This window comes from Poecilia reticulata, linkage group LG19, assembly GCF_000633615.1.
Source record: "Poecilia reticulata strain Guanapo linkage group LG19, Guppy_female_1.0+MT, whole genome shotgun sequence".
Lineage (NCBI taxonomy): Eukaryota > Metazoa > Chordata > Actinopteri > Cyprinodontiformes > Poeciliidae > Poecilia > Poecilia reticulata.
The window spans coordinates 13,905,940-13,922,877 of NC_024349.1; the positions used below are offsets into that span (position 1 = coordinate 13,905,940).

The 16,938-nt window shown below is 39.6% G+C and overlaps 1 protein-coding gene across 6 annotated transcripts; it reads right to left on the bottom strand.

Annotated features, from left to right (window-relative positions):
* exoc7 (exocyst complex component 7) lies at positions 1–16,446 on the bottom strand. 6 transcript variants are annotated; one of them, XM_008437175.2, is made up of 21 exons: positions 16,232–16,446; positions 16,017–16,082; positions 15,070–15,254; positions 14,889–14,994; positions 14,151–14,373; positions 11,991–12,158; positions 11,701–11,712; positions 7,232–7,300; positions 5,950–6,095; positions 5,037–5,189; positions 4,847–4,945; positions 4,685–4,747; positions 4,228–4,294; positions 2,965–3,003; positions 2,781–2,843; positions 2,583–2,703; positions 2,376–2,471; positions 2,231–2,294; positions 941–982; positions 715–848; positions 1–251 (listed from the first exon to the last, which is right to left on the bottom strand). In XM_008437175.2, exons 1-21 carry the CDS (start codon positions 16,307–16,309, stop codon positions 149–151), a joined length of 2,097 nt encoding a protein of 698 aa, XP_008435397.1. In that variant the 5' UTR covers positions 16,310–16,446; the 3' UTR covers positions 1–148. The 6 variants fall into 6 exon arrangements, with proteins under 6 accessions (XP_008435397.1, XP_008435395.1, XP_008435398.1 ...); XM_008437173.2 differs by lacking the exon at positions 7,232–7,300 and adding an exon at positions 9,090–9,182; XM_008437176.2 differs by lacking the exon at positions 11,701–11,712.
* Between the last annotated feature and the right edge of the window lie 492 nt (positions 16,447–16,938).

Consider the following 16,938-nt stretch of genomic DNA (forward strand, 5'->3'; position numbering starts at 1 on the left):
AAGCAGGATGATTTAGTGTTTATTAATCAGAAACTTGACAGTAGAGAGGCAAAGTTGGATAAATATATGACAGAAAACATTCAGGTGCAGAAAGGGAGGAGGCGGCGTGCGGAGGGCGCGTTTCTGGACAAGGGAGACGAGCTGCTCATCAGGCCGACGTGTCGAAAAGCTTCTCGATCATCTCCTCCACGTCCTCTGACCGGTACTTGTGRTACTTCTCAGGGTTCTTAGTGAAGGAGATGTTGGCACACCTGCAGGTGAAACCAAAGAAGTTCCACATCAGAATCTCTGTAGACCATAATCCTCATCATCGTTTCGGGAGAAAACTAAATGCAGTTCTTTGGCACAAACAACTAAAACCAACAGTCTGAAGGTCCTGCAATGGCCCAGACAAAGTGTAGACCTTTCTACCTGACTGAAATATTACGGTGGGGTCTGAAAAGATTTAGTCTGGCTGCTGTGCGATGTTGTAAAGGAGAGTGGGGGTGGGGGAATAAACCCTTCCTTATAAAGTCAAATAAAATATGGCTAATGACAGATAGCGGGGCTAAAGCTGGCTCTGCAAAGAGAGGACTAACAGGGTCTARTGTTTTCCTAAACTCAGCTCTTCCATTTTGGAACATGACAGTTTAGTTCCTTTTAGTTTTCTGAATTCAAACAGATCACGTTCCCCATATAAAGATTACCAGGGGAGATAAAGTGGATGTGTCTCACCTGTGGAGGAAGGCTCTGTAAGCATCCGAGACGATTTTCCTCTGGGACTGTCGGATGTAGTCTCTCTGCTCCTTATCTGGAATGGCCCAGCCTTTCTGGATCTTGCACAGCTCCTCCAAGCCGTCATTGAACCCCTGAGAGAGACACACAGGTAACAACTGCAGTTAAAAAAAAAATCTGCTTTAATATGTTCACACCAAAGGTTTGTATTTCCTTTGTGGCTCACCTTAAATTTGTCTTTAATCACCTGTCGCTCTTTGTCTTTCAGCTAAAAGAGAAAAAACAAGTTCAAACGACATTAAGTTACATATAAAACTACATAAATTCACTCCCAAAGTTTTCAGCTTGGCTGCAAACTCCTCTTTTTTTTTCTACTTGCCACTGTAGCACAAGTGTCACATTTGTATTAGGATTTTTGTTTCTGTGAAATTGTTTTTCAGATATATAGCTATGGAGGTTTCACTATCTCCATCATCAGTTTCCTCTTTCTTCAGGGATGCAGGGGAGTCGAAGCTCATCCTCTACCTCCGTTCACCTCATCACTAACGATGAYGCTTAGTTGAGCATATTTTTAACAACCCAACTTTTTTACACCTCATGTAAAGTCCAGCTYTAAAACCACACRCTGCAGTGTCCTAGCAACCAGCACAACAGAACCTGGGCGCAATGTGGAGGTGTGTGCGCTCYTCYTCAGCTGCAAGCTTTTGTCAGGCAGGAAACACAGCTGATTCCCATTTCTGTTGGTGTGGTGCCTGAATGCGTAGTAGGACTTGTTGATTTAGAGAATAGAGATTACTGATTGTAACAGGAGCACCATCGCATGAGGCCAGGATGGTAGTCCACCTTTAAAATCATCAAACAGCATAGGGAACATATCAATGCTATCAGGGTTGGTGTGAGTTTTGGTAATTAGATTTTCTCATCAGAAACAAACAAAAAACAAGCAGGATATTTCTGGTTGTTTTAGTTTGACATGTTAAACTGATATATTTGATTTTTCTTCTCGTATCTAAAATAATGAAAACCTAAAACCCACAGCAAAGAGAATAAAAAAAAAAAAAAAGCTTTTTCTTGTATGACCTTGTCCAACTTGATTTGTTTTGTGGTGAGAAGGCAACAGATTAATAGCGCCTACAGTCACAATTTACAAAGACTGCCTGTGCAGGAATGTAAATGAAAATGATTTTTGCCTGTGATTTTATTTATTTAAAATTTCAAAACCAAGTTAAGATGTATACTTAACCACTTTTAATGACTAAAAACTCAATTCAAATTGAGTTTTTCTAAAAGCTAATCAAGTTAAAACTTGTTTTTTTTTTATCTTTTATTAAACAAGAACTAAAAGCAAATGAGGATTATGATTGGCACCGTTTGCGCCGAGGCTGCGGGTTATTTCCGTCCCATCACATCGACGTGCTGTGTCAGCTGCTGTTGGAAACTGTGCTGAACTTTCAGTACTACAGATCACACAAATGCTTTGAACCGTTTTCTGAGCGACAGATTATGAAGTCCTGACCTTGGCACCTGGTTGGAAAATGGGCATGTTCTTGTCTGTCAGGTGCTCCAAAACCTTCAGCCAGCTGCAGAGGAAAGAAACAACTTCAGCAGAAAGTTGAAAATGTATTAAACGTCCTCGGGTTTTCCGTGAAACTATAACTTACCTGCGCTGATAAATATCGATCTGCTGCTTGATCAGCTCTCTGTAAGAACTCTCCGCCTTCCTCTGAGTGACCGTGACCAGCTGGATCAGCTCGGACCTGCAGCCGCCCAAAATGACATGGACAAATATTCACATCTCGGTGGTGAAGTGAATTGCAAAGTGACTGATAAATGAGGCGGCGAAAAAAAAAAACGGGAAAGACGCTGACTTCTCCAGCGACTTCAGGATGTAGTTGTAGTTGTTGTGCAGGAAAATGGCGCTGAGAGCCGAGTCCTCGTAAACTTTGGATTTACTGAGCAGGTTCAACTGCAGGTTTCCTAAAACTTTACCTGAAGACAAACAGAGGATGATTATGAGTCGGCACAAGAGGAGCTGTCACACTAAAYGGSMGAAAGTGTGTCCTTACAGATGTACGAGCTCAGGAGACGTTTGTTGAAGTCTGAGGTGGAGCTGCTCGCTGAACTCGTCTCTGGAAAAGGAGCGGAAATATTTAACCAACGGCTTTAGAGCTAAGCGATCCTACACAAATAAGAAAAGAGTAAAGACAGAAAACACCAAGCCTACACACACACGGATAGTCTCCGGCTTACCTCGGGGGTCTAAAGGGATATTGTAAGTGTCCCCCAGAACTACAAAGGCMGAGGCAAGGCAAAAAGAGAAGAGACAGAAAAAAGAGGCAGGAGCAACGAGGTTAGAAGAGATTTGTTAGAGCAGAAAAGGCAAACAGCCGTCAGCCAGGCAGCGAGGGTTTAAAGAGGAACATTTTCACCGTTTTATCAGAGATTTATGAGGCAGCTGCACAGAGTAGCACAAAAAACAAGCAGAAACTGGGAAACCGGCCTATTAACCAGACTGTTGAACTGGCTTCACATTTAGTAGCAGAACAGGTGTTTGGAGAGTGATGTCACCCCTCTGGTTTCTGTTTGGTTAAGAACTCTTAATCTTTGTGAGTTTAGCTCTGAAACACACTGAAAAGGTCAGATGTATTAAGCTAATATGTTGACTGTGAGTGATGAGTWAAAACATCCCAGTCAAAGAGGACAGACCTTTATTTTATATTTAGTCAGATGCTACACTTGAACTGCCTTAGCTGAGGAACTCCAGAAAAGCAGGCGTTATTCACTGACGAACAACAAAGCTGAAATGATTTTACAAATRACTCGACGGTAGTATTCTAACTTGATTTTGAGTGGTTGTAGAAAATATATATATATTTTTAATACCCTTAAAAAAGCGTTGTATAAAATGTATTCTATTGTTAAAATTTTAAAAAGTTGGATAATGATAAAATGCTCTGAGTGGTCGATATGAGTAGGAAAGCATGTGTGAAATCTAATGCGAGACARTTAAAAATATGGAAATTAAATAAAATCAACAAAAAATACATAAATCTATAAAACAATATATTTTCAAGGAAATTTTGTCAAGAAAAAAAACCCAAAATAAAATGAAGATTAACAGAAATGTTTTTAAAATAAATTTAAATTAAATACAAATTAAACTAATCGCTTGCTCTAAAGCTCTACATAAGGAAGTTACATGCTGGAATTTATAGAAAKCTTACCATTCTATTAACTTAAGATTTAAGAASTTCAAATTAAGGGTAACATAAATAAATATGTAAACAATTTMATATTTCATTTAAAATAAACAAGGTTGGAAGAARTATTGCAGACTCCTTTTTAATCTTACTGRCTACATTTACAGGCTGCCKTTCAGAGTGATTTATTAAAAACAGACTCATAGGTGACGCACATCAGTATCCAAACGCTGTCCGGCAGAGGGGTCAGTTGTTTCAGCAAAGCAGAAAGATGAAAGACAGTTAGCTGTCCGTGTCGTCATAGTGACGGTACCTTGGGAGGCCAACATGGCTCCGGCCGTCTCATGAAAGTCGAGCAGCTGCTGCAGAAACAGGATGGCCTGCGGAGGAGAAGAATAGCACCAGCACAGCTTTATGAACCAGTGATGAAATGTTCGTCAGAAAACCAGCATCCGCAGTCACATCGTTACGGAAGATTACCGTAATTTCAGGACAATAAGTCGCTAATAGTTTCCACGCGCTTTGATGACTGCYGCTGAAACAATGATGCTGCTAATGTAAGGATGTTAACAGGCTAACGAGCTACRTGCCCAGGGCGAATTTGCTTCGAAACAAAAGCAAGAGTGAGGATGACAAWGAAAGAGAGAGTAAGGAAATGTGGGGCAAAGTAATTTTTAAGTTGCTTAATTCCAACAMTGAAAAGGTTTCACTGGTCTTAGACAGACATGCAACATTTCGATCTGTAATGGAAGAAAAAAGTCACTACTCACATTGCTGGTCAGTTCGTGGACTGTTCCATCTTTGGGCATGTTGTACTCTTTATCAGGATCATTCTGTTGTTAGGAAACAAGAAAGGAGAGCGAGTAAAGATTGGTAGATCAATCAATCAATCAGGGGTTCCTGATTAAATGGAAATAATCTGATTGTCGYGCCTTTATRCTGTCTGCGAACTCTTCCAGAGCTTTGGCTCCGATTGTCTCCATGGAGGTGATGAGAGTGGGCAGCTTGTTCTTGGTGCTTGCAGCCGTACCCTGCAAACACCGGGGCGTACGATTAATCGAACTCAAGAAACACGTTAATTTTCCTCCATCGTCGGAACAACGGTGCTAAAACGGCTCCAACCTGCAGCGTTGAGTCAAACTCGGACTTGTTCATCTTCAGGTGTCTGAGGATGGGGAAAATGGTGAGAACGGCTGAGTAGTCGTGGCGCATGATGGCCCGGCGGGCCGCAGACACGATGTTGTCTCCCTCCAGCATGAGGTTGTCCAGCGCCTCCTGTGGACAGATGAGAGAAACACCAGAGGGATGTTACSGACTCCCGGCAACAGTAAACRGTATCGCAATCCAATGCTGTGGAAACCCACCTTTTCACAGTTCAGTATTTGCGAATTCATAAATTCACAGATTTTTTTTCTGTGGAATGTAGCTAGAATTATGTACGCAAAACTTGCCTATTAGCGATTTTTTTAGAGAAATATTTGAAAGAAAATGCGGCTTGGAAAGCTGAAATACAGAGACTCAATGCTATTTGACACACTACTGCCATTTGCAAAGCAGCCAATCCAGCAGTGCCACACTGATTTGCTGACCCCCAAGAGTAGCAGCGCGAAGACGGTTTCCTCTGTGTGTCTTAATGCAAACTGAGGCATATTTTATGTTTGAACTATTAAATCAGGCAGCTGTCAGTGTTTTCAGAGGGGGTCTCAAGTATTCACAGATTTCAGCTATTCGCGGCGGTTATGGTCCTTAAACAGAGCGAATACAACTGTAAATGAATTATTGATAAAATAGGTATTTATATGTCATAATCAAAATCCAATTGTAGTAAGCAGATTATCTAAAAATATTCAATGCAAGATGATAAATATAAACTAATTAACAATTGTGTAATTTTTTTCCACATTTCTGCAGTCACTAACAAGTTTTCCTCTTCTTAGTTTCATTTCAGTGCTCTCATTTAACGGGGAACAAAGCTTTGCCACTCTTAAGAAACCAAACCTGCAATAAAAGCAGATCAAATCTTAGCGTCTCTGACCTGAATCAGGGAGTCGAAGGTCTTCTTCTGGTGATGCTCAGGGATGATTTCYGTCAGAAGGGCATACTCGCTCTGAGCCAGCTTAACGAAGGCACTGATACAGTGGATGTACGAGTCGATCTCGATGTCCAGGACATCGTCTTTCCCTGAGAGGCGAAAAACAACAGCTCTAGTAAAACGTCTGGTTTACAATACTGAGCATTTTAAAGCTGCCCCTTTTTTACTTTATGTTTTTCTCCCATACATTAAAAGTTCTGATTCCTGCAGGTTTTTGATAAATTATGGGACTTTGGCTGCTTTTCATTCATTTTAAGTCTGTGACATTTCACCATTTTTAGAAAAATTTTCTTTTTGTTATAGTATCAGCTATTTACTCTCACCAATGAATTATTCATATAGTCTGTTACTATTATTTAACTGGGTGATTTTAACTCCAGTAAGGTAATTAACAAAGAGCCATTWAAAATAAAAAACTCACGAAAACTTTAAAATGCCCTCAGAAAAAATGTATCAGTTCTAATGAGATAACATGATGATGTTTATGATAGCAAAAAGAAAAAACGTTCAGTGTAATTTTTATGAACACTCATTTTGGTAGTAGTTTTATCACCACCAAAACATAGTCAAAATAAGCATAGTCTTACATAACATTTATTACTTAAATCCATTTATTTTTTTTTACAATTTGGCAATTGTTATAATATTGCTTTTATTTTGGATTTACACACAATTTATGCTATCATTATAAATATTATTATAACAGCCATTAAATGATGATCTGAATTTGTCTGAACTGTATTATAATAAGTTAGTCATAAGTATATAATTAAAACTGAATCTGGCAATATAAAGCGGACTAATTTGAACCTGACTTAATTCTATATAATTAGATAGGCAAGTATAATTATTATGGCTGCACTGTAGCACATGATGCAACATTTGTCTTTTAAACAAACTTTGAAATATTTGTGCATTTTTTTCTACTTCTGTTTTTGCCATCATAGAATACTATACCCTGTTATACCCTAATATGAAAAGTTGGCGAATTATCGCTCCACAATGGAGCATGTCTGCCTTTTTGGAAGAAAAATATAAAGACACGAGGGATTGATCAGGATTTACACAATTACGTGAAGCAGTCTGTGTTGAGCTATGGCGACAATAAGTGTTGCGTCTGCAGGCCGAAACAATGCTCCGTATTCAAAACAAAAACAAAACAATGACATGTAATCCGAGGTCCACCCGTTTCTCTTTCTCTTCCCTGCTTTTTCTCACAACTCACCTGTGGCGGCCCCGTGCTTCTCGTTCAGGGCGTCAGAGTGGAGTTTGACCCGCAGGTCATTATCGTAACCTGGTGGGTGGGGACGGGACAGCAGGGAGACTGGTCAAAAACCACCTGGGCTCTGACCAGACTGAGGGGGGGGAGAGGGGAGACAAACCTGACCCTGGATCAGCTGTTCCGACCACCACCAAGCACCAGAACAGGGACCAGAAAAGAAGCAGGGGAGACCCAATGAAGGCCAGGGGGAGGGGTGAGGGTGAGGGTGAGGGTAAGGGGGGGGGGGCCCACAGGTTCATGTTGTCTAAATCAATGAGTGTGTTAAGCTACAAGACAGAAACAGGCTTCGAGTTTCACAACAGCTTTAGATTGGTCTCACCTTTTAAAAACCACATCCTGACACACGTTTCCACTGCAGGTTATCGCTACTCTGGAAAAACCGCACCGTCTCACTTCAAAGTAAAATATATTTTCATACGATCTCTTTTCTTTGTTTCATCTCTTTATGCCACAGTCGTTTGGGATTATTTTGATCCCTGCGCAATAATATTAAAAATAATTTATACCTCTTTTACAACAATGTTCTAATATTTTAATGTAATTTTAAAAAAATCTTCTGATAGCTTTATTACATTGAAATCTAAGGTATAATAAGGGTGAATGAAAACCATGTAATGTTTCTAATGTGAGATCAAACTGAAATAATAAGCAGTGCAAAAATGTTGGTATTAATAATAAAAGACCAGTTATGAAGTTAATTGTTTCTGTAAATTTGTGGAATTATGTTAAAAAGTAAAAAAAAAATAGCCTGAAAGTTTAATTAAAGATGGAGCCACATGTAGAAAATATAAACATCTGTTTAAATCGGGAAAAGGTGAACACAAGAATGAAAAAAGTTTGCGGGTATTGACCTGTATTGTTGTGGCTTCTTACCAAACTTAAATCCTCATATCGCCATCACTGGTTCAAGAACTCCAAATAATTTATAATAAGGCAGTGTGAAGTTACAGTAAGGCTTTCTCTGGCAGCTGCTCCAGCCTCAACAAAAAGGATTAGTCTATCCGTTTCCAACCCAAAGGTGCTCTGACAGGAGGGGCTTCAGTGATCAATCTAGGCCTCCAGCCACAAAAAGTCATTAATTATTCATATCAGGAGGAAATGGTGACTGCAGGACAAATGAGTTACTGTTAATAGATTTTCTTCTTTAAAGAATCAAGTTATAGAGTCTAACAGATCTCAGCAGAAAGCTTGCATTTTAGACAGTCTAGCCACCACTCAAAAACGACCAAGCAGAAAAAAAAATACAATAAATGGTAGCATTAAATCTTTTATGGTGTAAAAGTAAACCATTAATAATTAAATATTATTAATTTAATTAATAATTGAGCATTAATTTGCCTGCAAGTGTCTCACAGCATGTTTGCTTCTCCAGTAACAGGTTTAAAGTGGCAGAAGTCTCATWTGACTGCTACCGGCAGCCTGCTTAGGAAAGAGAGGAATTCAGTGAAAAATATGCGATGGAGCAAATGAAAAGTGCAGCAATGTATGACTGCATTCTTAATAAAGGAGAATATTAAAATCTGCAGCAATCCAGGAACGTTCAAACAGATTATGAAGGTCATGGAGACCAACAAGAAGTTCATTCATTAAAACTTCCTGAAAACATTTTGACATTCAGTCTGTGCTTAAGCTGGTGGGCTTCTCGACACTGGAAACGTGTTTCTGGGTGGAACCTGATTATTCTCCAATCAAACATGGCCAATTAAGACCTTCAGCGCTATTGTGACAGGCCTGTCTTTTTTCTGCGTCTGAAACGGCTGCAGGAGGAAAACAGAGCGAAGAGAAGACCGAGGTGCTTTACCTTCCAAAGGAGTGAGGTTAGAACCCCCCTTTTTCCCATCCAGCCCATGCTGTGAGTACTGTTTCAGAAGGTTCTGGGCCTTGCGAATGGTCCCTGGTCCCATAGACAGACAGAAAGAGTCCAGAGGAGCGGGGCGGTGGGGGAGGGGGGAGGCAGCGAGGTCCAGACAGCCAAGAAACACGATAAGGGAGGAGAAGAAAAGATAGGAGAGCTAGGAAGTGAGTGTTGAAAAAGCAGACAGCACATCCCTCCACCGCAAGACAGCCAGCAGAGGCATCTATGGGGGGTGGGAGCAGCCCACCACCACAGCTACACAACAGGACAACCAGGTGAAAGACAAACTAAAGCACTGACAGGACAGCTGTGCTGAAACACACAGCGCCAGGGTCATGGAAGAGAATACACAGGTTAGGTACACAGCCTTCACAATTAATACAGTCAGCATCATTATTATTACTAATAATTTTTTTTTTTAAAGTTCTAAAGATACACAGATGAAACATGTTCAACAGGTTTTAGAGTTAAACGTGACGTGTTGGCTTGGGTTAGTGAGCGTGTGGCACATTTTACAAAACAAACCGTACAAAGCTGGGATGGTTAGAACATCAGCAGAATCACACATGCAACGAACACAGAGACGCGGGCGCAGCGCTGCAGCCACGTCCAACGACATGCCGACTTCAACCTCAGCTCAGTTCTACGTCACCGGCGACAGAACACACACTATGAGTCTCCGCGTAGACTTGTGGGGAAAAGCTCTGAACCAGTGTTTAAGGTTTTAACGTCGACCGGACATTGCAGAACCATCAGGGAGGTAAGAAAATAGCAGCACTTTAACAATAAGAAGATGGTGGACGTCAGTAGAATATTGTTTTTTTTCTCTATTGCTTGGTGGTTCCAGGCAATCAATGTTCATATTCAGAACCAAAAAAAAATCTGAAATAAATACTTTATAATTTCTGTCCAGATTGGAATATGAACAAAGTGGGGAAAAATGCAGATAAACATGAACAAGCATAAAAGAGATGCACAACTAATTAAATTTAATTAATTAATTCAATTAGAAATTAATTAATTCAATTAATTAAGTAATGAATTAATTAATTTAGAAATAAGCTAATCGACAAAAGATTTAAAGGGGCAGTATTATGTATTTTCAAAGCACATAGTGTCATTTTAAAGCAAAATAAAATAACCTTCAGTCGATATATATATACTGCTCAAAAAAATAAAGGGAACACTTCAGTGTTCACTTAAATGTTAAAGTGTTCCCTTTATTTTTTTGAGCAGTGTATATCAAATATGACAAAAGAAATTGCTTTGAAATTGGGTCTCCGTCTCTTTAAAATCTCCTGATCTTTCCAAAACTCCGCCTTCAGGACATCAACGCAGCATCGCTTTTAGCAACCTTCTTACCAGCATTGACTGAGAACTGAGTAGAGTCAAACTTTTGATGCCTCCCCTAAAAATGTGTTGCTCTAATGTTTAAGACGCTCATGTAAGTCAACCAAGAAAAGGCCAAGAAAAGAGCCAATGGTGGACATATTTTTACAGCAAGGTTAAATAACGTAAAATAGATTTAGTCGCCACAGACATTCAGTTACGACGGCTGCTGTGGATGAGATTGCAACAGAGTCTACTTCCCGTTACTTGTGATTCGTTTATGGGTTTTACATTCAAAAGATTAACAAAATTACTACTAAGCTGTAATGAGCCGAGAATTCTGGCTGCAAAAGTATTTTGCCGATGGTCTACAACTCATTACTTCCACCTCTAGGCAGTTTTGCAAACAGCAGCGCACTGCAATGATATTTTTGAATACTCAGAAATCAAAGCTCATCTCTGCCTCATTACAGAAACATGTTGAACAGTGAAAGCAGAGAAAACTTAATCGAACAAAAGTTTAAACAGGCAAAAGAAAGGTTACCAATTCATACGTGTGAATGAATTTGTCCTTGTTCTGAAATGGTTAATAAATGTTTTATTTAGTTTTTTTGTCTTTTTCATCTCCTGGCATTAATTAGAAGGACAAACTGCTTATCAGTCACACTGCACAGTGAATGAATCCCCTACAAAGCCTGGTTTTTCCAATTATCTGCACACATTGTGTGACAAATCAGTTAAGCCGTGTGTCGGCGGCAAGCTGCTCTAGTCACAAACCACCACATCACTGAGTCAACGCAGCCTTCAGTTTCAGGGAATCAGCAGAGATCATTCCGTAAATGTGCCGCTTTCTTTTCTGCAAAAGTGTTTCTGTCTGAACACAGAACACCAAGGATCTGACGACGGCGAACGAACCAAGAGGGGGGTTTATGAGGTCGTCTGTGCGGAACAGCAACAATCCGCAGCACGGCGCTTATTATTTTTAATCAGTTCCACCTTTAGAGCGGCTGACTCACGCCATCACTGCCGCTTCGTGCTGAACCTCGCCGTGAAACTGAAGGCCGACGCGCTGAAGCTACGCTGACGCTAACCGACCACGTCTGATCAAACACTGAACCTTGAAACATAAACCCTAGCAGAGACTCTAATCCCGCTCCGACACGTGGCACCAAACGGACACAAGCAAGTGCGAGACACACACACACACACACGGAAGCATTGTGTTTACCTGGGATGTAGACTGTCATCACAACACAGGGATTATGAAGGAGGAAAGGATGAAGGATGGTTAGAGCATTTAAAAAAAAAATTAAAATCACACCATGTGGTGAGGAATGATTTAAAAGAGATGGAGAATAACGTGGCTGGATGGTAACCAACAAAGACTGAATGCAAGTGTCATTATTCACAGATTCGGACGTGTTTTGTTACATTAATCTGTAAAACAGAAGCTGCGGTTGCCGAATGGAGAGGACCGTTAACAGATTATGTTTGGAAGCAGGTCCGTCTGCTGCTGACCTGGTCTCTTGGGAGCCTTTTTGGTGGGCGTGTCCTTGCGTTTGGTTTGGACTGCCGGTGAGTACAGGACACCAGAAGAGGCGCTGTTCTTGCGGAAATGTTCCTTCAGGCCTTTGATGGAGYGATCCAGCTGGCTGGACCGGATCTGGAAGTAGACATTCATGAAATCTGCGGAAGAAGAACATTTTCAAGATTACATCATGACTTTAAAAAAAAATAAATAAAAAAATTTCTCAGTCTTTACTTACATTTAGGAAATGAAGAAATTAAGCAAACAACTCTAATTGGTTCATCTCCTGCAGCACATTTCTTCTCATATGGGTCATGTTTGTGTCAAAGCTTACACAAATGTGTTTGGAGGTGTTATGTAATCAGCAAGTCAGGCTGTTAGGTTTTCATTTTTTAGACGATTCCTAGATTAAAGATTGTTTTTTTTTTGTTTGTTTGTTGTTGTTTTTTTACCACAAAACAATTACAAAGGATCAGGAACAAATCAAATGAACATGCATCAAATTTTGGACAAAGACAAGTCTTTAAAAACTCAATTTGTAATAGTGTTTTGTGTCAGATGGTGAAAATGCCCATCCTTACCATCTACGTAAAATTATATATAGCAGAATAAAACAGACGTTTGTATAAATAGAGATATTACCATCCACAAGAAAAATTTTCTTCCCCACTTTGACTGTTTGTTTTTGATGAAAAATGACAAATCCTTGTGCTACCAAGCTTTGTTTAGATTAAACAGCAGCTTGAATATAAACCAACTGATGGGTATCTGTCACGTCTCCTGCGCCTGAAGCAACACTCCACCACTCCCAGTGTCTACTCCAGATTCAGCTCACAGAGCAGCTACAAATCCATGTAAACAAATATGCTATAAGTATACTTGCAAATATAAATAATCTGTGATGTYATCCTCAAACGGAAACGTTACGTAGGAATGGACAGAGAGATTAGGTTTAAAAGTTTGTGCKAAAACCTGTGTAGCATTAGCATTAACTTCATTAACACTCTTATAAAAAAAAAAGACAAAACTGAAGGACGATAAATGCTCTCGTCCAGTTCTTGTTAAATTTGTAGTCATAAAAGATAGAGTGATCAAATGATCAATTMTAAATGATAACGAAGTCTCTAACCATAAAGGTACCATATAAAATTAAACTATTTCCTAAAGACCTAGCAATCACTTATTCTATCTCACATAACAACCACAATTACTATAAATTACAAAGCGCACCAACAGCCAGAAGGCAGGCTTATCGTTTGGCTGCTCAGTCAGCTCAATCTTTCCAGTTTTGTGGCTCATAAAACTCTTCATGYGTACAGGCAAAAGCATTCACATCCTCTTAATCGCTCCTGGCCTGTCTCCGAAATAAATTTGTGAAGTATCCAAGACGGGCTCTGATAACTGCTCGACTTTTTAGCAGAAAATCATTGTGCTGCCTCGGATACAGCTGAGCTCTCTTGTTAATGCTACGCTGCCCCCTGATGGCAACTTTAGGTGGGCTACTTCCGTTTTCCCCTGTAACATATTTGTTCATTTATCTTAAGCTACTGGTTGTTTAACTGGCCTCGAAATCTTATTTTTAGAAGAAGTTCAGAGTGATGAGGCAACTCCTGCTGAGAATACATACGTCAGCAAGGCTTGTRGAATAAAGACTTCTAACTAAATTGAATTAAACCCTTAACCTTTAATAACTTTACCTTCCAATCATGTGGACTGTAATAAATCTGTTGGAGCACAAAACAGGAACACATTTTTGTATGTTGTGACACATATTTTGATGGATGTTGTAATGAAACACAGAAGCTAAATATAGTTTGATCCCGACCCGCCTCCMTGCTGATCATCAGTCAAGAAAATTAAACTTCTCTGAATCTCTTGAACAAGAAGCACATTAGAAAGGCCCAAATTGGCTCCGATTTATTTGCATTACAGCTCCACATTCAGTGAGAGATGTTTATTCAGAAGATCTCATACAACGCATTTATATTAAAGGAACGAAAACACTATGTAATCTTAGCCGTATTATGTTAGAATGAGATGAACAGCTGAATGAATCTTCTAAAGGATTAAATCTAATTTAAGAAGAAGTTGGGAGAACCGGGGTGGAAGTGATATAAAAACAGCAGACACATTAAGACAAACCGCCGTACCCTGGTTGCGTCCGTATTCCACCAGCCAGCCGGAAATACAGATGATGTCCTGCAATACGGCTTCGGGCAGGTGTTCCAGGACCACCTCCTCCTGCAGCTCTATGTCTTCGTCCACACTGATGGCGTCCAAGATYAGAATGGGGGGAACGGGTTTACTGTAGCGGGTCAAGAGGCTCCGGAACTCCGCCTCCAGCAGCTCTTTCCCTTTCTCAAAGCGAGCTTTCTGAAGAGAAAAAAAACAAACAAAAACAAAGTAAAAACCAGACTAATCARGGTGTTTTAAATGRAAATAGACACAGAGGTCAGAGGAATTCCTTACATTTTTTTTCCACTTTTATTTAATTTATTTTAATTACCTTTCTAAACKAAATTTTACACAGTTTATGGTGAATTTTGATAAGATTTCAAAGAAATATAAMATTTTCCCCAAGCTGAAAAAACAGATAGATGGACGAAAGGATGGATGAATGGTAGATWTTCGAATATCTACCATTTTGGTAAAAAGGCTAAAACATAAAATCTAAAAAAATAAATTAATTTAAAAAAAATCTAATGTTTTACATTAGCAGTTTATTTTATTATACTAATCCATTCTTGAAAAAAAACGCTTCAACCAAATCAAATCTTCCCAGCTTTTTGAAGACTTGTGTGGGATTTGTGTGATGGGTATGATTCAGACTGTTGAACTGGGAAAAAAAAAAAAAAAAGATATAATCACAGATTTCAGAAGATAGTTACCACTGTGTTAAGTTCCGGGCTGTCAGGGTTGTTGTCCTGAAAGTATTCCACAGCTTTCTGGATCCTTGCAATGCAGGCGAGGTATTCATCCAGTCTGCCTGAAGGTCTTGAGAAAAAGCAAGTACATGATATTTCAGTAACCGTTTACGGCAGAATTTAAAAGGTGGAGCTAATTCCTTACCCCTCTCTGATTATCCTGTCGGTGTCTTTGGCCACGTGGTAGTAGCTGATGACATGGTCCAAGCAGGACAGAGTTTTGTCCACATTCTCCTGCAGCCTCTGCAGGTTCTCCGTCTGCTTGTGGACGGGGATGATGGAGTTCTCCAGCTGCATCAGCCGACTCTCAAACGAAGACAGGATGGAAACCTTACAAAACGAGAACGGAACAGGTAAAAAAAAAAAAAAAAACATTTCAGAGGTTCAACTGAAGTTTTTGTGTGTAAAAAAAATGGAGCCAACATACAGCACGCATACAGGAACCCGTGATACAGATGTGTAAAATGGCCATGAAATGTCATATTTTATTGCAGTAGCATGATTTCCAACTTTGGACCACTGAGAAACAATCCAGTTACCTTTCTTCTTAATTTAAGAAGAAAGGCGACTTTCTGGTTTACCTCCGGTTCAAGATTGGCAAACACCTGGCATGAGACAGTGTTTAGCCAATCTGGGTGTGTGACCATATCGTACCAATATTGTACGTTTTCTATATGCTGTGCATTTATTAGCCCCTGCTGACTTGTTCAACAGTTTGATTGGCTTCAGTTGTTTTTAAAGTGCTCTATAAATGAACTTTAACTTGACTTAATTTGTAAATCTCTCTTAAGGCTGCCTGTCAACCGTTTCCTTTCACCGGTTTGTCTTCAACACAGCTTTTCATTATTATGTGTGGATAGACCTCTCTGTAAAGATGTTTTTTTTTTCTTCTTCTTTTAAATGTCACTATATGTTTTAGTATCTAAAAATAAAATTACAATAGACCAAACTCAGAGACTGAAAGTAAAAATAATAATCCTTACAACATAGCAAAAGCAAGATCAGGGTATTATTGTTAATAATATTAGTAGTAGTACTTAGTAGAAGTAGCAGTCTGTTATGTTTTGGACAGCAGTAAACAGATCTTCTCACCATGCCTTTGGTCAGCTGATCGCTCTTCTCCAGGTTCTCCCGGATGAATGACAGGGTCTCCTGTTCCTGTAAAATTCCCACAGTAAATAATCCCGTCGTCACACATTATCGGACACCACATTACAGTTTACAGTCTGCATGTATTTAAACATCCTGTTTGTTAGCTAAACCGTGAATTTAGCATAGATCTCCTCTTCCTGTCCAGCCAAACTGACCTGCTTCAGTTTCTCCTCGATCTCTCGCTTCCTGGCGGACGCATCCTCGGTAGGAATCATCCTGGATGTAATTCCCATCAAAGGACGGTCTCCAGAGGAAGAAAAACAAATTCGTTGGACCGTTTAAATCATAAAAACAATAAACCAAAGCTGCTGTTTCTAGGAGCTAAAGGAAGCTACTATTAGCTAGATTGGTTAGCCGTTATAGAAAAGTAGCTTCCGGCGAAGTTCCAGAATAAAATAAATTAACTTAAAATAAGCATTTTACGTACGCTTCTGGGGACATTAAGCACATCAACTAAAAAAAAAGCTATCAATTTGGAATTGAACATGTTTTCTATTTCTTACTGTCACGACTGATCAAAAGATCAGAGACATACTATCTATGTATATCACAGTGGGGCTATTGAAAATTTGGCCTTAGACGCGGTCTAAGACCGCAGTAAAGCTAGCCGCCTCTTCGAAAAGCCAGTCCACATACCATGTTCACATGCGCGACAAACCAAGACATTTTCTCCCCCTAAGTTGCCTTGCTTATTGCTGAAAAACTTTCAGCAGTATTATTTAGTTGAACGTTTTTCAGCAATAAGCACAGCAACTTAAGAGGAAAAAGATAATGTCCTTGATGTGACATTCTTTACACATTTTAAGAATTTGTTAGTTTCCTGCAACTATGATTTGAGCTTTTATTTTGAAAAGTGACCTAT